This window comes from Podarcis bocagei (assembly GCF_964188305.1).
Source record: "Podarcis bocagei genome assembly, chromosome: 6".
NCBI classification, from domain to species: domain Eukaryota; kingdom Metazoa; phylum Chordata; class Lepidosauria; order Squamata; family Lacertidae; genus Podarcis; species Podarcis bocagei.
The window spans coordinates 101,668,646-101,694,157 of NC_138130.1; the positions used below are offsets into that span (position 1 = coordinate 101,668,646).

General features: G+C 47.9%; 1 protein-coding gene across 5 annotated transcripts in view; it reads right to left on the reverse strand.

The window, feature by feature from the left end:
* Positions 1–249: 249 nt before the first annotated feature.
* The window catches only part of FAM168A (family with sequence similarity 168 member A), a 168,934-nt gene continuing 143,671 nt past the window's right edge, over positions 250–25,512 (reverse strand). For 2 of the 5 annotated variants that reach the window (XM_081197460.1, XM_081197461.1), the window contains exons 5-10: positions 18,007–18,132; positions 11,060–11,202; positions 6,776–6,950; positions 3,651–3,731; positions 3,025–3,155; positions 250–1,030 (exon numbers count right to left, since the gene is read on the reverse strand). In XM_081197460.1, coding sequence (XP_081053586.1) covers positions 3,043–3,155; positions 3,651–3,731; positions 6,776–6,950; positions 11,060–11,202; positions 18,007–18,132 — 638 coding nt within the window. In that variant the 3' untranslated portion in view covers positions 250–1,030; positions 3,025–3,042. The remainder of the gene's footprint in view (positions 1,031–3,024; positions 3,156–3,650; positions 3,732–6,775; positions 6,951–11,059; positions 11,203–18,006; positions 18,133–25,512) is intronic. The other 3 variants (XM_081197463.1, XM_081197462.1, XM_081197464.1) reach the window with 3 other exon arrangements.

Sequence of the window (25,512 nt, forward strand, 5' to 3'; positions counted from 1 at the left end):
TCTCTTCCCAACTTCCCTGCCTGTACGCCAAACCTTAATTTGCCAACCTCTCTCACTTGATCTCCTCACCACGCTCCCAATCATTCTCCTGTCTGAATCCAGAACACGGTCAGATGGCCATAAACACCAACAGAATGACTCTTGCTCACTTAAGGTTCTAGGCCTATATGCAAGTCCACCCCCCATTTCCTCTTCCTGTGGATCAGGGGAAGACAGGGGGACATCACAATTTAAAAATAAACCCTGGTGTTTTTAAAAACCTCTGAATAGTTAGCAGCTTCCCTGCTTCCTGTGACACGAGGGGCGGGGGTGGCCTGACAACGCCATTCATCCTTTTGCCTGCTCCTGTAAATGAAGGAATGAGCTCCACGTTTCAACGCAGATATAATGAACTGTAAATCTAATTCCGACACCTTATCTGGAAGACGCCAATTTCCCCGTGTCATGTTGTGGAAGATGGAACAATTGAAGATACAGATATAGACAGATAGGTAGGTAGATATTAATGGAACTGGAAAGGGGGGGAGGGGGAGAAGCCTGCTAGCCTGCCAGCACTGTGCTTTTTTTCCCACTCAGAAACCCTGAACATCACCAGTCAATCATTTTTGCTAGTATTAAAAAAACCAAAATTAGACTCTGGGTGAAATGCATGACATCAGGAGACACTTGCGACGTGGAACTGGGGGAAGAGAGGAAGGTGAAGACTGGGGGATGGAGGGGGGAGGAAGAGGGGGGTTCAAAAGCATGAATATTGCTCAGCATCAGTGGGTGCCATGAAACAATTCTGAGTGGGGGAAGACGAGAGGAGAAAGGCGGTGGCAGCGAGAGAATGGGGCTATGGCAGGGAAGTGGCTTTTACAAAATCAACTAAAAAAAAGAAAGAATTACAAAATTAAACCCTACAGAATGCATAAAGTGACCCTTGCACTTCTTTTGTTTTTGTTCTTGCTAACAGACTTGGTGCCTTGGGACAGTTGCTCCAGCACCCATGTAAGACTTGAGTTGTTGCATACAATGTTTGACTCCAGATCTGCTGGAAAGAGAGAGAGAAAGAAAACAATAGGACGGAAGTTAGAAGCAGCAACGCAGAGAGACAGGCAAGGCTGGATTCACATCTCTCCCATCAAGGACCCAGCATTTGACAGATTTCACTCTTCCACCCAGTCGACACCTTTGCCTGCGAGACTGGGTCCCCACCTCAGCTAAGTTGGTAACAACCTCAGAGGAGTTTTGCATGTCAGATGTGGTCTGCCAGAAGAACAGAAGCATTTAGGACAGTGCCGCAAATTCACACCCAAGGTGCCTCTTCCCCAAGATCAAACTATGGTTATGAGTTTCCATGTGGCAACTGGAGACACCACCATTTTGAAGGCAAGCAAACGTGGTTTCCCCACTCCTTATAGACCAGTAAAGCTACAACAACTCCCAAACTCACCGTTGGGCAAGGCTTTTTTAAGGACCAACCAAACAGTCAGTTTTATTTGGGGGGGGGGGGGTTGGAAGGGGCTTGGGGTTACGAAAAGTATTACCCAATTGTGAATGGTGGGATTCTTTTGAAAGCCGCCTGAAAGAGGTTTCACATCCCATCCTGCCACCACAGAAGCATTTGTTTCAACCCACAGTTGCGCCTCCGGTCAAACAGATTGCGCAGGTTTTATTGAAAGAAAAGGCAAAAACCTGCACAACCTGTTTGCTAGAGGGGAATGTAGGATGAGCAACAATACTGGTGCTGCTGGGAAGCAAATTTACAGGTGTTCATCCATTTCCATCCTGTATATGATATCTGGATCTGCCCTCTTCGTTCTGCAGTTTTGGAAGGGAGAGGGGGCACTTAGGAGGAAGACTGCGCTGGCTGGTCACCCACAGGGGGCGGGCTGCACTCTGCCAGCTCCCACCATTCAATGGTCCTAACTTCTGATATTTCAGATCAGACTCACCTATGCACTCCTATCATATCAGAAGCTGAAGGGGCAGGTGGAGGAGTAGAACCTATTCTAAGCTGGCCTGTGACCTGAACACAAGATCTCTTGGTAAGAGGGAGCTTATATTTAACTCCTCCTGCCCGATTTGCTGCCTCATGTTAAAGTCTTCCTTGCCCTACTCTGCTGAAGGTCCTGTTCTGACTGACGCGCCCTGTGGCAGCAGTCGGAAAACTCTCCGACTGATGCAGGAGGAGGAACTTTGGCCTGTAACGCTTCTCTCCATTTCCATTCTCTAAGGAACGAAACAATCCCGCCATCGCTCCTTTCTCTCGGCAAAAATTGACCCTATTCAGGAGGAAGGGTTTCGTGTGTTTGCGAGCGAGTGCACACCCCCCACACAAATGCGTCCAGGTCCTCTCCTCTCCAAAGCCAATGTGATCTACTTGTCAGTTTGCATTTCTTAGTACAGAAGTGTGCAGAGATCTTTCCTATTCTACTTAATTCAAGAGGGTTCTGGAAGCCTCTCTGTGTGAAAGAAACAAGCAGAAGGTTTGTGATGTTTGGGTTATTCCTTCCGAGAAGCTGAGTACAGCGGGGTTAAACTGGTTGTTATCTTTTTCTGTCAAGGTCATGCTGACTATAATAGTAATGCCAGCAAGAGCCTCCTTCTCTTTCCTTCTCCCTTCTGGTGTGGTTTCTGTACATAGTATGCTTAGTGTTGAGTTTTAGTCTTATTATAAGATATTGTAAATTTAAGTTAAGTCTGCTACAACTGGATTTCTTATGGACAGATCACGTTCGCAACCCGAGCGTCCACTGTAGTGATTTCAATCGTGATTTCAATTGATTTGGTTTAAATCAAATCCACCCTGGTGAGAAGCCACTTCAAAGCTGGCTCCTGACTTCATCCTTAGCCCACGATGCAAGTACAAAAGCGAATGTTGCGTTTTGGACTTCCAGTCTCATTTGGGGAAGTTGCCTTTTGGGACTCCGGTCTCAGACACTAGTTTACGGCCGACTGGCCTGTAGAGAAGTATTCCAAATGCAGCCCCCACCTCCCGCAACATTGGGGGTGTCCCTGCAAGCGTTTGCAACGACTTACGTGGCTTGGCCAATGGGATTACCAATGTGGAGGTACGTAGCTGTAGGCAGGGGTCCCTTGAGCCCTGTACGTTGGCACCGAGACTGGATGTGCTCCAATGGCAGTGTGTTGAGGGGTGGTCAGCAAAGTGCCTGCAACGGAAAGAGAGCGGGTCAGGCGGGAGGGGGGCACAAGGTGCTGCATCCCGGCCCCTCAAGCAGGTGTCAGAAGCGGATTCTGGACACAGGGCCCCGGAGGAAGTGGGAGCACGATTTCCCTGGCACGTGCGGCTTGGCTTGGCTGTGATTCCTGCACTGCGGGGGTGGGTTGGGGGTCGAGAATAGATGACCCTGGGCATCCCTTCCCCCTCGAGAATCCTACGATTGTATGATTGGCTCTCTGGCACGAATCCCTTGCAAGCGTTCGCACACCTGTGGACTGAGCTCCTGGGAGCTGGTGGAGGGTGGGGTGGGGAGACTGCAGAAGCAGCCGCAGGCCTGTGGGACACAAAGGTCTTTCCTCCTGTGGGGCTGGCGGGCGGCTGATCTTGCCCTTCGGGGTCCAACTTGGGGAATGACGCCCGAGGATGCAGCATGGCACAGATGAAATCCCTGGGCACAGGCCATGCAGAATATCCGATCCCTTACCTCCGACCATGTGCCAAGTTGCACCCGAGTTGTAACCAAACAAATAGACCTTCACTGGGGGAGGAGGGGGCGGGGCAGGAGCTGGCAGATAAAGGAGGCCATTTTACTTCAGCTTAACCGTCCTGCTGGTCTCAGGCATTTTTGCACAATTAGCGATGGAAATCAGACATAACAAAGTGTGTACATTTCAATTTCTTTCTCCCCCCCCTTTTTTTCCTTCTTTTTTTTGCAGAGTGCTGTCCTGCCCGCCCCCAAGCTGCCTAGGACCCTCGTACCTACGGGACCGCCCCTCCTGGTACGTCCCACCGAGGACCTTACAGTCTTCAGATAAAAACATCTTGGAGATCCCGCGCCACAGGGAGGTTAGGATGGCCTCAACCAGAGCCAGGGCTTTTTTGGCCGTGGCCCCGATCTGGTGGAACGCTCTGTCACAAGAGACTAGGGCCCTGCGGGACTTGACATCTTTCCGCAGGGCCTGCAAGACAGAGCTGTTCCACCAGGCCTTTGGCCTAAGCACAGTCCTTTGGTAATCTTCACATAACTCTAGCCCAATGGTTGCCATTAATTTGATTTTGAATTGATTTTAAAATGAATTGATTTTAGAATGCAGTGTTCCTTTTATTGTTGTTAGCCGCTCTGAGCCTGGCTTCAGCTGGGGAGGGCTGGATATAAATAAAATTATTATTATTATTATTATTATTATTATTATTATTATTATTATTATTATTATTAGGTTTGCAGGCAATGTTTCAAGAGCTGCCGTTTCCCCGCAAATGGGAAGGGTGCTTTTGAAAGGGTCGCTTGGCTGTCAATTCTCGGCTTCCATCTACTTTAGAGCCCATCTTACCCCCCAGACAGGGTGCTTTCAAAACAGAAACCTGCCTAGCCATCTTTCCATCAGGACAGGGACATCAGGGAGGGTCCTAGCTTTCTCTCTGTTGCACAACGCTGCTCTTTCTGACAGCCAGGAAACTGTGGTGCTGGGTGAACCCCGGCTTGTTCTCCTAGCTGAGGGACTCCGAATGAGCTCTCTGTGCTGCTCATTCCAGCCTGGAAAGACCACCGACGCAGTGGGGCCAATCCCACCTCCTGCCCTGCAAGGCGGCATGTTCTAGCCGATGAACAGAAACTGAGGGTAGCAAGGCAGGCAAGGTCAAACAAGGTCAGTTGGACACTGGAGGTTGAATCCTGACAAGACAGAAATGCTGTTCTTGGGGGACAGGGGGGCAGGTGGGTGTGGAGGACTCCCTGGTCCTGAATGGGGTGATTGTGCCCCTGAAGGACCACGTGCGCAGCCTGGGAGTCATTCTGGGCTCACAGCTGTCCATGGAGGCACAGGTCAATTCTGTGTCCAGGGCAGCTGTCAACCAGCACCATCTGGTACGCAGGCTGAGACCCTCCATGCCCGCAGACTGTCTCGCCAGAGTGGTGCATGCTCTGGTTATCTCCCGCTTGGACTACTGCAATGCGCTCTACGTGGGGCTACCTTTGAAGGTGACCCAGAAACTACAAATAATCCAGAATGTGGCAGCTAGACTGGTGACTGGGGGCGGCCGCCGAGACAACGTAACACTGGTCTTGAAAGACCTACATTGGCTCCCAGTACATTTCCAAGCACAATTCAAAACGTTGGTGCTGACCTTTAAAGCCCTAAATGGCCTTAGCCCAGTAGACCTGAAGGAGCGTCTCCACCCCCATCATTCTCCCCGGACACTGAGGTCCAACTCCAAGGGCCTTCTGGCGGTTCCCTCACTGCGAGAAGCAAAGCTACAGGGAACCAGGCAGAGGGCCTTCTCGGTAGTGGTGCCCGCCCTGTGGAATGCCCTCCCATCACATGTCAAAGAGATAAACAACTACCTGACATTTAGAAGACATCTGGGAAGTTTCTAATGTGTGACATTTTAATGTATTTTTAATCTTTGTTGGAAGCCGCCCAGAGTGGCTGGGAAACCCAGCCAGATGGGCGGGGTACAAATAAATAATAATAATAATAATAATAATAATAATAATAATAATAATAATAATAATAATAATAATAATTACTACTACTACTGGAGGCATTTATGCAACGGCTGGCCAGCCACCTGTCAGGGATGCTGTAGCTGCAGCATCCTTCACTGATTGATGGGGTCAGCTAGATGACTTCCACAGTCCCTTCCAACTTTAAAACTCTATGAAGGCACGGCAAGCAAATCAAATAGTGCCAGCAGAGCGAAATGCCTCACTTTGTTGAAACAAAGCGCTTAACAGGGAAGATGACCTGGTGGTGTATTGGGAGAACTTTGGTTTATTACAGTTCCATGCAGGACTGGGGACAAAGCAAGAGGGACTCAGCAGCAGGCATGAAGAAGCTCTTAGAAGGGGCCTATCTGAATTCTGCACTCGGAAAAGCTAAATCCTGCGAGCCGAATAAATTTTGTAGCAATCAAATGCACTGGCACGGATTCTCCAAATTTTGTATCATCTATTCGACTTTTTAATGGGATCAATTTGTCTTGTCAGCACCCCACTTTTCAGCCAAACTTGGAGCCCAAAGTGGCAAGCTTTTAATAGGATTGTATGGGGTGAGTTATATAACAGAGTCTTCCAGTTCTGGCAACCATCCTGGTTCCACGCTCATCCTTCCAGAAAGAGGGGCAGAAACAGCTGAAATGGGCTTAAGGGCTGGCTGGTGGCAGAGATGCCATTCCTTCGAATTAGCAGCCCTTTATAATTTTATCCTTTTTAGTAGTCGTGGGGAGACAAGAGGAGTCCAGAAAGTTTAAGTCCAACACCCAACTATTGGAAATCTTATTCTGCCTCCCACTCCAGATTCAGAGGTCTCATGTGGCTGCCAGCCTTCCAATAATATTTTCACAGCCACAAGAAAAGGAACTTTGGGCAGGGTTTTGCTTAGCAGAAAGGCGCGATGCTCAGAAATCCAAATTCCCCGCAATGTCCTGGTACTGTGGCAGACAGAGACAGATCTGCAAATACAGTTTAGGAGTTGCAAACAGGACAACACAGTTCTGGTTTCATACAAGCTGCTCTAATCCCACGGGGAGCACGTGGAAGGCACTACGTTGGCAAAGGCTGCTCTATCGCAAGGGTTAACAGAACACAGTTTATTTCCACTTAGTTCTCACCTGCTGACATTGCCATGGTGGTCCCAGCTACCATCCCCATGGCCACGCCGTTAGTCCTTGGGGCAGCCACGGGAGCTGGATAAATAGCAGACGGGATGCTGTTTGGCTGGACCACGGTGGTGTGGTGGATGACATGAGGCTGTGCCGCATACATTGGCTGTGTATAATATGCTCCCTGTTCAGAAAGGGGGTAGGGGAGGAGAACCACATTTCAGCAGAGGTTGGCTTTTTAAAAAATCAGCAACGATGTGGGACAGACCATCACAACATAGCTGTGTTAGAAATTGAAGTAGGAAAGCTAGAAGCTAAATGGCACCTTAAACCGAGGTTACGGGCACAATGATTGAATGTCTAAGGTAAAGGGACCCCTGACCGTTAGGTCCAGTCGTGGCTGACTCTGGGGTTGCGGCGCTCATCTCGCTTTACTGGCCGAGGGAGACGGTGTACAGCTTCCGGGTCATGTGGCCAGCATGACTAAGCCGCTTCTGGCGAACCAGAGCAGCGCACGGAAACGGCGTTTACCTTCCCGCTGGAGCGGTACCTATTTATCTACTTGCACTTTGAGGTGCTTTCAAACTGCTAGGTTGGCAGGAGGTGGGACCAAGCAACGGGAGCTCACTCTGTCGCGGGGATTCAAATTCAAATTCAAAACTTTATTAGCAAAGCCAACAGGCCACAGCTGTACAAGAGTTAAAAGTGAGAATAGGGATAAAAGGAAGAAAAGAACAGGCAAAGGAGGTCCGTCGGGTGAACAGGTCTGTCACTCAGATGGTGGCCCTCAATTTCGCAGCTCTCTCGATGTACCTCACGACCTTCTCTGTTATCTGACTATCCGTATCAGATAATAGAAAATACAGTGTAATGTCTGGTGAACGGCCGGGGTAGGAGAGAATGAGTGGAGTAATAATCTCATTCCTTAGGTCTTTATAAAGGGGGCAAGTAAGAAGGACGTGGGACACTGTTTCCGTGTTACCATCTCCACATGGACAGAGTCGTTTTTCAAATGGAGTCTTTTGGTAACGACCTTCGAGTACAGCAGAGGGAAGAACATCCCATCTAGCCAATGTAAAGGCACGTCTGTATTTTGGGATGGTTAGTTTAGACAAATATGAAGCTGGAGAATCAAAATGAGAAGGGGGAAAATAGGTATACCATGGGCACAGTTTCTTTAAGATAGTCAGGTTGTTTTGTCGTTCAATGTCTTTCAGGCGCTGGCCTATTAGACTCTTTGCTTTAATGAGGCCCATTGATAGTAGGGACTGTGAGTGCAGACCGCATGTAAGGAGTTTTTGCTGCACAGTTTTAAACCACTTGCTTTTGTGAGGGTCTTGCATTACTAGCGGCAGTAGACCAGGAGGATTCAGATTAAGACGAAGCCAATAATTAAATGTTCTCTGCCAGGTCCGAGTTTCCACAGATGGAAGGCAGGCCTCGAGTCGTAATGCTGCGTTTGGAACACAGGAGGGGACACCGAGTATCTGCCTTAGAAATTTGGACTGGACAGTTTCGAGACTGGAGCAATGGATCCCCGTCCAGATTTGCGCCCCGTACAATAACTGCGCCAGAGGTTTTGCTTGAAAAACTTCAAGGGCTGCTGGGATGTATCTGCCCCCTTTCGTATAGAAGAAGCGGGACAGCATCTTGATGCTTTGAGCAGCTTTTTCTTTGGCACATTTTTGATGGACATCCCAGGACCCGGTCGACTGGAAAACGATACCCAGATATTTGAAGGCTTTGACTTGTTCAATTGTCTGGTTATCCATCCTCCAGCTGTACTGTCTGTGTTTCCTTGCAAAAACCATGATTTTGGTTTTCTGATAGTTTATTGCAAGTTGCTCTCTTCTACAGTATGCTGAGAATTCACCTATGAGCCTATTTAAACCTATTCTTGTTCGAGATAGGAGTATCGCATCGTCAGCGTACAAAAGCACTGATATTGCTTTGTCAGCCAGTTTGGGGGCGTGGAAGTCCGGAGATGACAAACAGTTAACCATATCATTGATGTAGATGTTGAATAGAACTGGGGCCAGGATGCAACCTTGCTTGACCCCCTTACTGACAGGAACTGGTCCTATAAGATGGCCATTTAACGAAGTTCTTACATGCAGCACCGTGTCTTTGTATAAACAGCTGATCAGAAATAATAGTCTTTTGTCTATGCTAGAGGTGCTCAATTTGTCCCAGAGTCTTACACGTGGAATTGAATCGAAAGCAGCCTTTAGATCGATGTCGCGGGGATTCGAACCGCCGACCTTCTGATCGGCAAGTCCTAGGCTCTGTGGTTTAACCCACAGCGCCACCCACGTCCCGATGGAATGTCTAGGCGCGCTTTTTTTTATAACAAGAATACAGAGCTGAAAATGAATGAACTGCAGCTAAGATATTATGTTCATTTTTCACACAGTCTAGTTCTTCCCCTGCCCGCCATCCCCTAATCTTCGTAAGAGGGTCTCTTCTCCAGTCTTCTGAGCGTGGCTGGAAGTGGGGAGGCAGAAAAAGGCCCCCCTTTCCTTCCACTCTGCAGTTTTAATTTGAAATCCTGGGTGCAGTACCGTGCCCAGAGCTCAGAAATTGCTCGTGCAGTAATGAAATTCCCTGTCGCAAAATGCGCCTGGAATAACGGGAGCTTCGGACGCTGCCACACAGTCCTCAAGTCACTTGGCTCATTCAATTGGATTTAATCTGGCTTTCAATTGTATGTCTGTGGGCAGGGCCTGCTGTTTTTAATTTTTGCACAGTGGCCATCCATTAGGTTATAGCACCACTATCTAGCTATACTGTGCATCACACCTACAAGGAGAACATCAAAGACCTTTACTGGCCGAGGGAGACGGTGTACAGCTTCCGGGTCATGTGGCCAGCAGGACTAAGCCGCTTCTGGAGAACCAGAGGAGCTCATGGAAATGCCATTTACCTTCCCGCTGGAGCGGTACCTATTTATATACTTGCACTTTGACATGCTTTCGAACTGCTAGGTGGGCAGGAGCAGGGACTGAGCAACGGGAGCTCATCCCATCGTGGGGATTCGAACTGCCGACCTTCTGATCGGCAAGCCCTAGGCTCTGTGGTTTAACCCACAGTGCCACCCACATCCCTTATCTGCATGCTTAGTAATTTATTCTTAATCATGCATTCCATGAGCTTTCCCACAATATGTTAACCAGCCTGTAATTTCCAGCACTGTCCTCCCTGGACCCCTTTTAAAAACTGGCAATACAGTGCCCACGTTCCAGTCTTCAGCCATCGAGGCTGATGTTAGGGACAAGTTTGTGCGCGTTTGTTAAAAGATAGGCAATTTCACATTCTGAGTCTTCAGTGGATACCATTCAGACCCAGGGATCTGTTCCTTTTCAATTAGTCAATGAGGCCAGGAATCTCATCTCTTCTCACAACTATTAGCCTTAGTTGCTGAGGCTTCCCTTTCCTCAGAAAGTTGCTTCAGGTACAGGGATCTCCCCTACACCTTCCACTGTGGAGACAGATGCAAATAATTCATTTGGCTTCTCTGCAGTCTTTTCCTCTTTTAGCACACCTTTGACCCCCCCCTCCAATGTCATCCAAAAATTCAGCAGCCACCCTAGCTGATTCAGAGGCCTGTTTAAAGGGACAAATTCATAGACGATAAAACTGTCAATGACTACTAGCCATGACGGCTGGGAACTACCTCCAGCACTGAACACTGAGTGCTTGGAATTACAGGTGGGGAGAGGGCTCTTGCCTTAGTTCCTGCTTAAGAGATTCCCAGAAGAGGCATCTGAATGGCCACTGTGATAAATGGATGCTAGAGTAGCTGAGTCTCTGTTCAGACCTAACAGCACTCTTCGTATGCTCTTAATGATGGCACCATCATTACAGAATACAGCGGTAGCTCAGGTTACATACGCTTCAGGTTACATACGCTTCAGGTTACAGACTCCGCTAACCCAGAAATAGTACCTCGGGTTAAGAACTTTGCTTCAGGATGAGAACAGAAATCGTGGTCTGGTGGCACGGCAGCAGCAGGAGGCCCCATTAGCTAAAGTGGTGCTTCAGGTTAAGAACAGTTTCAGGTTAAGAACAGACCTCCGGAATGAATTAAGTACTTAACCCGAGGTACTACTGTATCCTCCCAAGGGAGGTCTGCCAAATCACAGTGTTTTAGGCATGACATAGAACGTTCAGATTTTTCCAGATAAATTTCATTTTCTACACTTAGATTAGCAGAGTTACTAAACAGCGGTCGCTTTTAGGCTCTTGTTTTTGTTCTTGCTGTTTGACATCAGCACGGCTGCCGGTTGTACTCACTTGGGCATACAGGTTCTGCTGCGGATAGGCACTTCGGATGGGGTACATAGCGGTTTGGTAAGGATTTGGAGATGGAGAATATGGAGGAGGTGCGCTGTTGCTCTGGGTGGGAGGGACCTTGTAGGGCGTTCCAGCGGTATACCCTGTTGAGAAACAAAAAGCAAGGCCCGTCAATCGGGGAGGTTAAGCAATTTTCACCAACCACCTGGCTTGTTTCTGGCTTTCTCAGAAAGAGGCAGGTCTCATTCCAAACAGCCCCAAAAGCAACTGCTGAATCCATAAGAATGTGATTGTTACTGTTCTTAAAAAAAGAGGCCCAAAGCACAAAATGATGTTTCATAGCAATACAGCAGCTAACAAGAGTTAAGCGGACTTGAAAACGTGCCCCAAATTAGCTAAGTGCTGCTTTCCACCCCCCAGGAGGGTGACGAAGGCGTCCAGTTCATGTCCATTATGCGCTCAATTGTGCAAATGCAAAAATTCATCCAAAATCTGATAGTGAGGCAAAAGAACACTGAACTGCAGGAAACAGATGGCAAATACAGTAATTTCCTCCAAGCGGCACATAATTGCCTTCCTTTTCACTGACCTCAGAGTCAGACCCAGCGTTAACAAACCAATTTTGAGATTTCGGGCATGAGAAGCCTCTCAGGCTGCTGCCACGAACACGGGCACTGTTTCCCTGAGCACAGCTGCACATTGTCAGGGAGGTGCTATTAGCATCCTGGAACGAACTGAGTGGGCTATTCCAAGACAGAGGTATTTAACAAAGCATCTGTTGCAGTGTGTGCCATCAGCGGCATAATTAGAAGACAAGGCAAAAACCACTTAGGAACCCAGAGTGGGTGCCACTGCTACTTCTCCGCACGGCATGGAGCTTATACGGAGGTTAACACAACAAAGGCCAAATAATGGTATATCGAGTGGCAGGAACAGGGGCAGGATCAGAACCTCGGTGATTACTAGGCTTGCAAGTGGGATTTTGTGCAACTCCACATGCAGCCAGGACTCGAGTGGAGCACTTGGGCATTGAGCTTTCAGCATTGTTTTTTTAGTACAATGATTACCACAACGTATTTACTAGGATCCAAAGACTGCTTAGGCTAACAGTGGGAGCTTGTGCTAGCCCAGGGGCAATGTTTGGCTTCTCCCTCCTATCCTCCCCGCTTGCCCCTTGCTATATCACAAACTAGTTTCAAATCTCCTTCTCCCTTCACAGTTTGAAGAGCATTTGGTGAGCATTTGGGATGGAAAAACCAACTCTCTAGGCTCAGAGAATGAGCTTAGTGTTTCTTGGGATCCTGGCTTGTGCCTGAGCCGCATAGCTTCTCTCCTGAGTCCACCCTCATCCCCACCCCCCAGAAAAATTTGTGGGATGTGAAACACAAGAGCAGTCAAGTACAACATTCCTAGAGTGAACATGTTTACACTTGGGGAATGTTTGTCCAGCCAGCAGGTAAACTTCCTGTTTCCTTCTGGGCTGGGACAGACTTCCTCTGCATGTGACTAGAAGTGGGCGTGGCCTCACCTGTGCAGGTAACAACAAAAGCACAGGGCAGGGCAGACATCTCTCTCTCTTTTGACTACATGCATCGAAGAAGCAACCTCTGCTTAGCCAAAGATGCTCTCTTGTCTCTAGCCAAGAGAGGACAAAGGGACTGTCTTCTTATGAGATAGTTTCTAGGTATATGTTACTTTTCTAAGCTAAGTCTGTCTTCTGGGATCCTATTGTGAACAGAATGGTATGTGAGTAAACCTTTTTATACTTTTATAGAAGACTGTGTCGTGTCTTATCTTTTATGAGGGAATAAGGGGAAAATACCAGAACAGTTATTATAGAGGCTATTGCGAGCCTCAGCAAACGCATCCGCTGCAAGTTTAAAAGGGGGAATGTTACTCTGCTAAATTGCGAACTTGTTAACACAAGTTGGAAAAGGATATAATCAAACAATATATCCTCTCCTGTATCCCTGAACATTCCCACAAAAATGGGGGGGGAACCTTTGGCCCAGATATTGCCGAACTACCATTCCTGCTATTTTATTTATTCTAAGTATTTCCACACCACTCTTCAGTCACATTCCTGGGACAGGTATTTGCCTGGGACAGGTATTTGCCTGGGACAGGTATCATTCCACTTATTCCGCAATGAAACCAAATCAAGATGTAGGCTACCGTTTTTTGAATTTCAAATAATAAAAAATAATAATAGCAATTTATTATTTATACCCTGCCCATCTGGCTGGGTTTTCCAAGCCACTCTGGCGGCTTCTAACATAATATTAAAATACAATAGTCTATTAAACATTAAAAGCTTCCCTAAACAGGGCTGCCTTCAGGTGTCTTCTAAAAGTCTGGTAGCTGTTTTCCTCTTTGACATCTGATGGGAGGGCGTTCCACAGGGCGGGTGCCACTACCGAGAAGGCCCTCTGCCTGGTTACCTGTAAATTGGTTTCTCGCAGCGAGGGAACTGCCAGAAGGCCCTCGGCGCTGGACCTCAGTGTCCGGGCAGAACAATGGGGGTAGATATGCCCCTACAGGTCTACTGGACCGAGGCCGTTCAAACCACACACATTCACCAACCACCACCCCCATTCATAATTTCAACCCATGCAATGCAGACCACAAGGAGAGAAAAGGCACATTGTTCCACTGCTTCCATTTTCACAGCGCTGGTTTATTTCTTTTGTCGAATGGGTTCGTTTTTTATCATTGCACTCTGCACTGATGGAAGCAAATGCACTGGAGGGGAGGGTCGGTTTTCTAAATAAATAAATATTGCAAGGGCTGCTCCAGATGGCCTGGGGCATGTGAGCGCAGGCCAGCTAGCAGAGGCATCTGACATGATGTTTTCTTCCAGGTACAACATGCATGCCACCCAATGTTATTATTTGAGGACTCGGGTTTTGTCGGCGGCAGACTCTGCGTGATTAAAAGCAGGCACCCTTCCAACACTTATGTTTCCAGGCACACAGACTTGGCAGGTGGAGGCTGCGAGCAGAGTCATTAATTGGTCTGCCTTAGCCTGTAAGCAAAGCAAACACACAGCACCAGGCCTGCCTTATTCCCTCCTTCACATCTGAAATTAACAGGAGCTCCTTTTAGACAAAGGACTCAGATTTAAGAAGCCACACCTGCTGAACAGGGTCAGAGTGGCAGGGGAGAGTTCAAAGCAAGCTGAGCAAGTAGGGAAGGGAGATCTCTGAACTCCTTGCAGAGACTAGGCTGTCCTACATCACCAAAGGTCACCTTAGCCTAGCAGAGATTTCTCTGATAGCTTTGTATGCACCTCTGCTCTCTCTACAGGCCCATTTGCATTATTGACAGAAGCCTTGCATCGGCTTGGCTCCTATTAAAAACAGAGCAAGGACTTGCTCTTTGCAAACATGCAGAAAAATAGAAAGCGGCAACCTTGCCTGAAAAGAGCAATCTGGGACTTCAACACAAAACCGCAGGAAGGTTGTCTCGCAGAGAATAATTAACAAACAATGGGTTTTTAGGGGTGGGTGCGGGAGAAAGACCGCTTAAGGTTGCATTTGTCAACCAAATATCCAAGCATAGCTAAAAAGCTATCTGGATGGGAGCCAGTTTAGGCTTATCAGGTTGGTAATTAAAAAATGTAGTATAAACACCAACAATTGGGAAACACTGGCCTGCAAGCGCTCCAATTGGAGAACAGCCTTTTCCAAAGGTGTCATGGGCTTTGAAGACACTCAAACTCAGGATGCAAGGGAGAAACGTGCTAAGAGGAAGGCACGCTTGGCAAATCCACATTGTGATCAACTCCTGCCCGGAAACCAATGTCCCCACTATCAAAGGATGTGTGGATCCAGAATTTGCCTCCACAGTCACTTATGGACTCATTGTTAAAACCATGTTTATGGAAGACAATCTTGCTCAGCTACGAGTGATTACCGAAGAAGAAGAAGAAGAAGAAGAAGAAGAAGAAGAAGAAGAAGAAGAAGAATATCCATCTAGCTCCAAGACCACTATCATCTGGCAACCCTAAACTGAACGTGCAACGCCTGCGAAACAGAATCCATGTTGCATTCTTCACAGGACTGAGCGCCACGTGGATCTCGCCACAGGCAAACCATTCTGGGATCTGAATCACAGCAATACGGTGTTGTAAAAATGTGGGGTGCCCTCACACCGCAGACACAGAAATAGAACAATCCTGAAGCCATTCTGACTCTCCCAAAATGACCTCAAATATTCTTCTGTAGGAGGAGGAAGGAGATGGGGAAAGCTTTCCAGTTGTCTTTTCACTTGCAAATCCAGTTAATAAACTGCCTGGAATGTAGGGGGCAAATCCAGCCTGGCAAGTTTCTCTTAAGCTAAGCAGTCTATCAATAGGTGTAAGTTTGTAAATAAGGGATTCTGGAACCAAAGTATTTACCTTCTCAAAGGAATGGCCAGGCTGCACAGTTAATGCAATCAGGTACCTTGACAGACTGAGGGACACAGGTGGCACTGTGGGTTAAACCACAGAGCCTAGGACTTGCCAATCAGAAGGTTGGCAGTTCGAATCCCCGCAACGGGGTGAGCTCCCGTTGCTCAGTCCCTGCTCCTGTCCACCTAGCAGTTTGAAAGCACGTCAGAGTGCAAGTAGATAAGTAGATAAATAGGTACTGCTCCGGCAGGAAGGTAAACAGCATTTCCGTGCGCTGCTCTGGTTTCGCCAGAAGCAGCTTAGTCCTGCTGGGCACATGACCCGGAAGCTGTACGCCGGCTCCCTCGGCCAGTAAAGCAAGATGAGTGCCGCAACCCCAGAGTCGGCCACGACTGGACCTAATGGTCAGGGGTTCCTTTACCTTTACAGACAGGAGAGAAGCAACACTCTCAAAGGAGACCACCTCCTTCTGTGATGTATGTTGGGTGCTTTTTGGGTGGTCTCTGGCTAAGGGGTTGGGCAAATTCAAAGACTTTAAAGGTTCCTGAACACTTTGTTCTTGGTCTCTCTTGGAAGGAGGGGAGGGAACTCTGTTGCAACAGAAAAATAAAGATCTGCCTTGCTTTTCTCTGGATCCCGCTTCCATCCATTCATCTCTGACCGATCACGGACTTAGGGGACTCAGTCCCTTGGGGAGGTGGGCAGCAAAAGCCAAACCCCAATTATTCTACCTCAACTAGAAGCTGCCTTCCAGTTTAAAGCCAGAATCTCACAAATCTCTCAGACCAGAACTCCCAGAAACATCCTCCTCTGCAGTGTACCCAATAACCACGACCAACACACACATGAACGCAACTCCCCAGAAAACAGGAGCACACCTTGCTTGGATCAACGTCAACCCACAGCTTAAAAACCCAGAGGGAGTGCAAGCACGTCCGTTTTCAAATTGACAGTGCACTGCACAGGCTTACAGCAAAGCAGATAAACTGTAAGGTACCGTGATCATAGAATCATAGAGTTGGAAGAGACCACAAGGGCCATCGAGTCCAACCCCCTGCCAAGCAGGAAACAATGATGAGTCTTGCCACAGAGGCACTGTGTGTCTTCTACCCTACAAATCTCTGGGAACAAGCCAAAATCTGTATGTGTATGCAGCTACCAACCCAAAGACGACAACCTACTTAAGAGAACTTCAGCTTGTACAAAATGATACAGCAAATCTTTGGGTGGGTTAAGCAGCTGAAATAAAAAAAAAATTATGGTCTTATATATATAATAAATGTTCATAAATGTACCAACCAAGCACACACATAGATGTGTGGACCACATGTCTGGAGCAGCACAGGAGGACCGCCCTGAAACCATTTTAACACCCAAACTGACCAAATGTTTTCTCTGCAAGGAGGGAGGAGGTGGAGGAGCCTCCCCATTGTTTTTTTGTTCCCAAATCCTGTCTTAAGGGTATGTCTGTGTATGAATAGGGTGAGCCTGTGACCTGGCTCAGGAACTAAGTATTTGTCATTACAAAAGACTGGCCAGGCTCCCCAGGGTATCCAATCAAGTAACCATTAACAGGTAACCTGCCAGACAGGAGATAAACAACACACTCGGATTTCTGTTGTAGACCGCCTCTTCTGTGATGTAGGTATGATGTATCTGGGGTGGTGGTCTTGGGCTACACCCCTTCTGTGATGTATGTATGGTGTTTCTGGGGGTGGTCTTGGACTCCAAGGCAGACAATTAAAAATGTCTATATAAGGGCGGATACACCTTGGTTCGGGGTCCTCCTCCTCCTCCTGAGTGTGAAGGGGACACCCTGTTGCAACAGTTCAATAAAGATCAGGCTTACTAGCTGCTTTGCTTCTCAATAATCTCTGGCAGGCCTCTGTTATTTTCTCCTACCGATGGAGAACCTGAAAGGACTCTATAAGGGCTCTTGTGTCCCCCATAAGGGAATAAGGGCAGATTTATGTTTATTACACAGCCTGGGCTACATTAGCTAAGCCCTGAAGCACTTGCAAAAGTCGTTGTGTCCTGGGCTCTCTTCTGCACAGTGGTAATGAAGGCTTCATGTAGTGGTGGGGAACCTGTGGACTCCCAGAAATTATTCAACTACCTTCATCCCTAACCATCAGCCACAATGGCTGTGACAGATGGAAGCTGGAGTCCAGCAATGTGAGGACTGCCCCCTCTCAGCCTTAATGTGCCGGGCTCCACTCACCCCTTATGGCCCCTCAAAGTGAATGAAACTTATGTTTTTATGCACATAGCTGAGACTGTGAGGGCCCACAGACCCTCAGAGGCTGTTCATCATAACCCTTCTTGGTGGCTTGCCAAAGGCAAAAAGGCAACTCTAATTGCAAAAATAATAATAATGATAATAATAATAATAATAATAATAATAATAATAATAATAATAATAGAAATAATAAATGCAAAGCAGGCAATACAACCCCCTCCCAAATCAAGAAAGAAACACAGACATACACACAGAGAGAGAGAGAAAGAAAAACACCAGGAAAAAAAATCCCCAAAAGTATAAAGTTCTATTTACTGAATGCTGCTGATGAAGCTTGGTAAGTTCTGTTCTCGGTCCCAGTGTCCACTGGGAGGTGAAAGGTACCCTCAGTGGCACAAGAGGATGATGTCTGAGGCCAGGCCTGTTTCATCAGAAGTGTCGCTTGAGTGAAGACAGAAGAGAAGATGTTACAAATGGGACAAACAGCGAGGGGGCAAACACAATGATGAAGACGCAAGCATCCATTGTAAAAAAAAGAATCCCCAAAACCACTTTTTCGTGAAGTTCAGCCATCCCCTTCACTGCGGCGACATAAGGCATATAAAGGGCCAGCCGAACCTGTTCTGAGAGATTGGTTCGAAATTATTTTGTCTTACACAGCAGGTGATTGTTATAAGCAGTTGCCTGGGGCATCGATTTAAAGTTGTGGCTGATTTGGGGCTGTCTAGGAAGTGGGGATCTGAAACTGGGACGCAGGGGGTATTTTGCTGGCTCAAATTGCCTAATTGCCTGTGGTGGGAGGAGGGAGATACAGAATATTTTGCAAAAGTGGACACTGAGAAAAGGAAGAGATGGTTGGGCAGGTGAGTTACTTCTTCGCCCACCTTCACGCTATTCTTCTCCTCCGCACTTGCAGCCCCCCCACTTCTCTCACTCTCTTTTTCTCCGCTTCTATCCATCACGAGAATTCCTATCCTGACATGGAGGGGGCCCATCCATCGCCTCTCCTGCAGCCACTGGGAACACGGAGAAGAAGCAGCAAGGCCTACGACGTGATGGTGCCAGTTTTGGGTGCTGGCATCTCCACTGAAAGCACAGGTGAGCAACCTGTGGTCCCCGGGATATATGTGATAGGAATTTCGAGGTCTTAGATATATGTTAAATGTTCATAAGTGTACCAACCAAGCACGTACATAGATCAGCACAGGAAGACCGACCTGAAGCCATTTTTGATTCCCAAACTGACCAAATGTTTTCTCTGCAAGGTCAAAGGAAAATGGAAAAGACTCCTCATTGTCTTTTCCTTCACAAATCCTGTCTTAAGGGCACATGTAAGATATGAATAGGGTGGGAGCCTGTGACCTGACTCAGGAACTAAGTATTTATCATTACACAAGACTGGCCAGGCTCCCCAGGCAATCCAATCAAGTGACCATTAAAAAGGTAACCTGGCAGACAAAGCACTCAGATTTCTGCTGTAGACCGCCCTTTCTGTGATGTAGGTATAATGTATCTAGGGGTGGTGGTCTTGAGCGACACCCCTTCTGTGATGTATGTATGATGTTTTTGGGGGTGGTCTTGATCTACAGGGTGGCAATTTCAAAAGTCTATATAAGGGCTTGTGCACCATTGTTCTGGGTTCCTCCTCCCTCCTGTGTGTGGTGAGTGAGGACCCTGTTGCAGCAGATCAATAAAGATCAGGCTTACTAGCTCCTTTGCTTCTCAATATTCTCTGGTTGGCCTCTGTTATTTTCTCCTACCAATAGGGGAACCTATGTAAGGACTCTATATGGGTTCTTGGATACCCCATAAGGGAAAAGGGCAGATTTTTGTTTACAACATATACAGGCCGCCCTTGCCCCAATCTCACAAGGGTGGCAAGGGGCGGGGCAATGGGGGGAAGGTGGTAGCAGAAGGGAGGAAGGAGAGCAGAAAGAGAGGAGGAAGAGGAGACAGAGGGGGCAGAAAAAAGAGAGGTGCCTCATCCACTTTTGACTCCAGCCTGGTCCCCAGCTACTATGTGTCCCCCCCCCCCTCTCCCCAACAGGAAAAAAAATGTGGTCCACTTCTGGCTTGAAGCATAGATGGGCCAATGGTATGATTTTGCAAAAGGAAACTTCATACTCGGCATAAGAATATTTATCAATGTCATGGTCGGAAATGGGTGAATAACGCAACAGCGAAGCACCGTATTTTTCGCTCTATAAGATGCACCAGACCATAAGACACACCTAGTTTTTGGAAGAGGAAAACAAGAATAAAAAAATCTGAATCCCAGAAGCCAGGCTGTCCTGGCTTATGGGATAGCTGCACGCAGCCTCTCCTGGGCAAGGGGAGCCTTCATCCTAAGGCTCCCCCAAGAGCCACGCTCCCTTTAAAGCTCTTTAAAGTGAGTGCTCTTTAAAGTGAGCGCTGAGCAGAGCCTCCCGCCTGCATTCGCTCCATAAGACGCCCACACATTTCCCCTTACTTTTTAGGAGGGGGAAGTGCGTCTTATAGAGCGAAAAATACGGTAGCCATTTTACAGAAACAACCAAGCAGCACCCGTAAAGCGATGTTCAGCAACGCTGCCCCTGCCCCCGATCCTTCTTATTGTCTCTCTTCTCCTATCTTTCTAAACTGCTACTTGAACGAAGGCACGTCTGTCCCCTTTGAAGCAGTAATGGACAGTGCGATTCTGGAAAAATGCCCCACTTATTTCTACATACCTCCTCCCACCCTTCTGTGTCCCCCAACAGTAGTGGATTCGCTAATGGTCTGGGCTTTTCACCATGGGCAGTTTTGTGCCGGTGGGGAGATGCAACAGGGGTGCGAGAAACAGGAGGTCAGGGACAAGGCAGGCAGCTCTGAGAAGGTGGGCTCACGAGACGTGGAAGGGAGCGCTCCTTCGTTCACTGAGGCAGACGTAAGCGAAAGCTGGCTTTCCACAGGTTTGATCTCTATTGTCGGCAAAGCATTTTGAGCTCTTCTCAAGGCCGTGCTTGCACACAGAGGGGAAAATATAGTGGGGGAAAGGTATGGCTCTGGCTTCTGAGAATCTTGAAAAAAGGCTAATAACTGAGTGCCTTTCTGAAACGTTAGTGTTTTGCAGTGAACGTGAACATAGCTCAGATGCTGCTCCTAAGCGATGTGCCTACGGAGGGGTATAACATTTTCCCAGCACAGGGTGTGCCAGATTACCTATCTGGGAAATGCAACCCTCCTCGATGAAAGCACATCCCTCAGTATTGTGATTGTGGTCAGGATGTTGCTTGTGCAAATGCCACATTTTTGTTGTTGTTGCATACAATCTTCTCCTTGGCTGTAGGCTTCCTTGGAGTGCAATTCAAGCACTGGTGTATTCATCCACTAGGGTGTGTGCGTGTTTTGTTTTCAATTTTCTGACTGGCTGTGCTGTCCTTTCATGCACAAAGCAAAGACTCCAATGCCCTCCCAGCCTTGTTTTCAGCCAGCTATTATCGGCAAAACGACCTCCCATACACTGAAGAACGCAAGGGGCAAAACCTTGAGCTTTTGCTTCAGGACTGTGGTTTGATCATGCAGTTTGCATGCCCATCATTTCATGACTGGCTGCTCAGCTGAGCCCGCTGGAAAGGATGGCATCTGAGGCGACGTGTAAATCCTATGCGTCTCCTACGTATATCTACTGGGATTGCCCGTTCGCAAATGGAAGTTATCGCTTGCTTTTGCAGCGGTCGGGCAACAAACGTGCATGTGTGAAGCTGCCCTTTGTGAACAGCAGTCATCAGAAATATTCATTGCATTTCATTCTACTTTTTCTATTTTCTTCCAGCTTTGTGGGGTTTCTTTGCATGGCTTGCAAAGAATAAAAATGAACGAAACATCAAAAATAAAATTCTGCCCCACCCGTTAAATCCTACCTTGAAACTGAGAAGAGTAGTGATAAAACAAATGAGCCATCAAATGCTCAGCACATTTTTAAAAAAGATGTTTCAACCTCGCACTCTGTCATTAAAGTGAATCTCATAGGCTCTCCACGGAGGGTATTTCACAAATGGGAAGGGGCCACCAGAGAGAAGGCCCTATCCCTGACCACCTGATTTCAGAAGGTGGGGGGTACCTGGAGAAGGTCCAGAGAAGGTGCTTCTTTTAGGGGAAGGTAGGAGTTCGCATTGCAAGGGTGGTGCTGTGGGTTAAACCACAGAGCCTAGGGCTGATCAGAAGGACGGTGGTTCGAATCCCTGCGGCGGGGTGAGCTCCCGTTGCTCGGTCCCTGCTCCTGCCAACCTAGCAGTTCGAAAGCACCCCAAAAAGTGCAAGTAGATAAATAGGTACTGCTTCAGCGGGAAGGTAAACAGCGTTTCCATGCGCTGCTCTGGTTCGCCAGAAGCGGCTTAGTCATGCTGGCCACACGATCCGGAAGCTGTACGCTGGCTCCCTCGGCCAATAAAGCGAGATGAGCGCCGCAACCCCAGAGTCGGCCACGACTAGACCTAATGGTCAGGGGTCCCTTTACCTTTAGTAGTTTGCATCAAGCAGGGAAGGGAAACATTAAGAGTATAGGAAATGCAGCCGCAGAGTATAGCATAGCAGAAAGTGGCCGAGTTTCATTTACTTACTTGTCTGAATTCCTAGCACTTTCCAGCAGCCAACTGCTAGCATGACTGCACATTCAGACATGCAGCAGAAAATAGCCCCTTTTGATAGAATGGGCCGCATTAACAGATCTTGCTGTGAAGCAGGTTCCTGGCAGAGTGAGTCTCCTCAGGAAGAGCATCTCTCCACCACGGTGCCCCTGAAATTTGCCACAAAGCTAAGTGCGAAGGGTCTCCCTCCGAGGAAGAATACCCTCACTCCCACTGGCCTTTACAGTAACTTCAGGCGAGAAGGTAACATCTTCATCCTCACTTTGCAGGGCTCACCACAGGGGCAAAATTATTCCCTCCTAAGCAATCCCTCCTCTCTGGCCAACCCCTTTGTCCCCTTAGCCAGGGATGATGGGACCTGTGGCCCTCCGGACGCTGCCAGATTCCAGCTCCTAACAGAATGGCTAGGGATGATGGGAGTTGTAGTCCAACAACATTTTTATTTTGTATTTTATTCTGTGAATCGCCCTGAGATCTTGTATAAGTTTAACAAATAAATAAACACCTGGTGGGCCGTAGGTTACCCATCCCTTCTCTTGGTCAGCCTTCTTCAGCGTGGTGCCCTGCTCCAGGTTCTTTTGGATTACAACTCCCATCACCCCTGAGCGCTGACCATGCTGGCTGGGGCTGGGGGGAATTGGAGGCTGTCAGGGTGGGGGGAAGACTACTTGAAGCCACACACATCATTGCCTCGTAACATCTCCCATTCAACAGTCCTTCTCTTTTGCTTCAATCCCTGCCCCCCAAATCCTGATTCACTGCTATGCCTAGCCCACCAACTCATTTTTGATGCCTCCACTCATCCATTCCCAACTTCTCCCTGATAGCCTCACAGACTCTGGAGTGAGTTCTCCAATCCCAGTATTCCCAATGCAGGATATAACACAGGGGCCAGTCTGGCAAAATGGCAGCTAGATCTCTTGCAAAGGCTTTGAGCATCTCAACATCACAACGGCTCCTTCAAGGAAATAAAGTCCTGCCTGACCTTCGAGTGACTCGCTTGCCAAAACTGAACAAGCTCGAAACACTAATAAAATACTACTTAGCTTAAATTCAATAGAGCAAAAAGTCTGAAATGTAGAACAGTTGGGGAAGAAGTTATTTCATGCATGGCTTTCTTTAAATAGTCCTGTGTAAGGCAACTGCCTTTGTTTATACACAGTAAGGAGAATGGAATATAGATATACACCGCTAGAGACCTGCAGTCAAAGATTTGGCTGGCTAGTTAAAAATCAATATATGAAATTCAGCTACCCACACTCAAATACCATTTCCCCCCACCTCACTATAGTTTCCCCATATTCAAAGCTCCTTTGTCTGTCCAAAACCTGCAACGCCATCCCCCTAAACCCTGGGTGAAGGTTTTCTCCAGACAAACTGCTCTTCCACTGCCCTCGTTTCTCATAATTTCCTCTTAGCCGCAAGAAGTAACATTCCAGGACATCACAGCAGTTGAGCTAATGACTGGTTTGAAAGGTGGAGACGAATAGCCACAAGACAATTGGCAGCCCAGTTTTAGCAAGAAATACTGGTGGAACAGGCAAACACCATCACACACTCCCATCCGCCCCAGCTAGGATGGTATGGCATCAAGGAACCACACTTCAACATCATCAGGAGAGCCACAGGTTTCCCACCCTGGTCTAGAGGCTCAGGTCTTGTGAGATCTTGTGTTATGGGACAGCTATATATACCGTATTTTTCGCACCATAGGATGCACCGGACAATAGGACGCACTTTGTTTTAGAGGGGGTAGAACAAGAAAAAAAAATTCTCCCCCTCTCTGCCCAGCGCCCCTTCAGCGAAGCGGCAGGAGGCGCTGCGCAGAGAGGGGGAGAACTTTCCCCCTCTTGTTTTCCCGCTCTAAAACAAGGTGCCGTTCAGGCGGCTACCTTGGAAGCCTGGAGAGCGAGAGGGGTCGGTGTGCACTGACCCCTCTCGCTCTCCAGGCTTCAGGTTCCTTTCGACCTGCTCTTTGGGGCTGGCGGGGGGGGGGGAGCCCACCACCAGCCCCAAAGAGCAGGTCAGGGAGCAGCGGAAAGGCGCAGCGGAGAGGTTCCTGCCATAGCCGCGCGTCACCTCTCCAGCCGGGAGAGGGTCGCGGGGCTATGTCGTCTTCGCTCCATAGGACGCACACACATTTCCCCTTCATTTTTGAAGGGGAAAAAGTGCGTCCTATAGAGCGAAAAATACGGTATATATGAAAATTCAGTAAAATTCAGAGTCAGTGTAGTGTAGTGGTTAGAGCAGTGGTTCTCAACCTGTGGGTCCCCAGATGTTGTTGGACTACAACTCCCATCATCCCTGAGCTCTGGCCTTGCTAGCTAGGGATGATGGGAGTTGTAGTACAACAACATCTGGGGACCCGCAGGTTGAGAACCGCTGGGTTAGAGTGTCAGATTTGGAGCTGGGAGAGACCAGGGTTCGAATTGCCACTCGGCCATGAAGCTAGCTGGATGACCTCGGGCCAGTCGCTGCCTCTCAGCCTATCCTACCTAACAGGGTTGTTGAGGGGATTAAATGAGGGGGCAGGACCATGTCTGCCACCTCGAGCTCCTTCGAGAAAAGGTGGCATATAAACATAACCAATTAATAAATAAAGTTAACGAATGCCTCTAAAGAAGTATCAAGGGGCCTTCGAGATTCTAGTAAACCACCGATTTCAGGTAAATCGCACTCAATTGTGGAAGCTCCACATCCATCACAGATGGAACTGCTCACCGGGGAGTCAAACCAGGACTAAGCAAAGGTATTTTTAATGAGTTAACTCTAGACAAGCATGTTCCTCCCCAAGCCCTAAGGAACGAGTTGACAAAAGTTCAAATGAGCCAATTTATTTCAACTTTGGGTATATTCCTTCCTTGGGGCTTCGGGTGCAATACAAATATATAAACATCACACTAAGCATAACATGTCACAAATCCTCACCCCCAATTAAAAGCTTAATCCTGGCCCCAAGTGCCTGTCTCAAAAGAAAAGAAAAATCTTACAACGCTGGTAGAAAAATAAAATAAAATACCAGCATGGTTTGCAGACTGAAGACTGTATCAGAAATGCAGGAAGCCAACAAGCCTGGAAGATGCTCCTGTAAGCACTATGGAGACTACTTGACTTGTGCTGGTCCTGCTCTTACCTGAGGAAGGGCAGCAGCAAGCCAAAAGTCTCAGGGCCATTGAAAGTAAAAAAAAGGTAAAGGACCCCTGACCATTAGGTC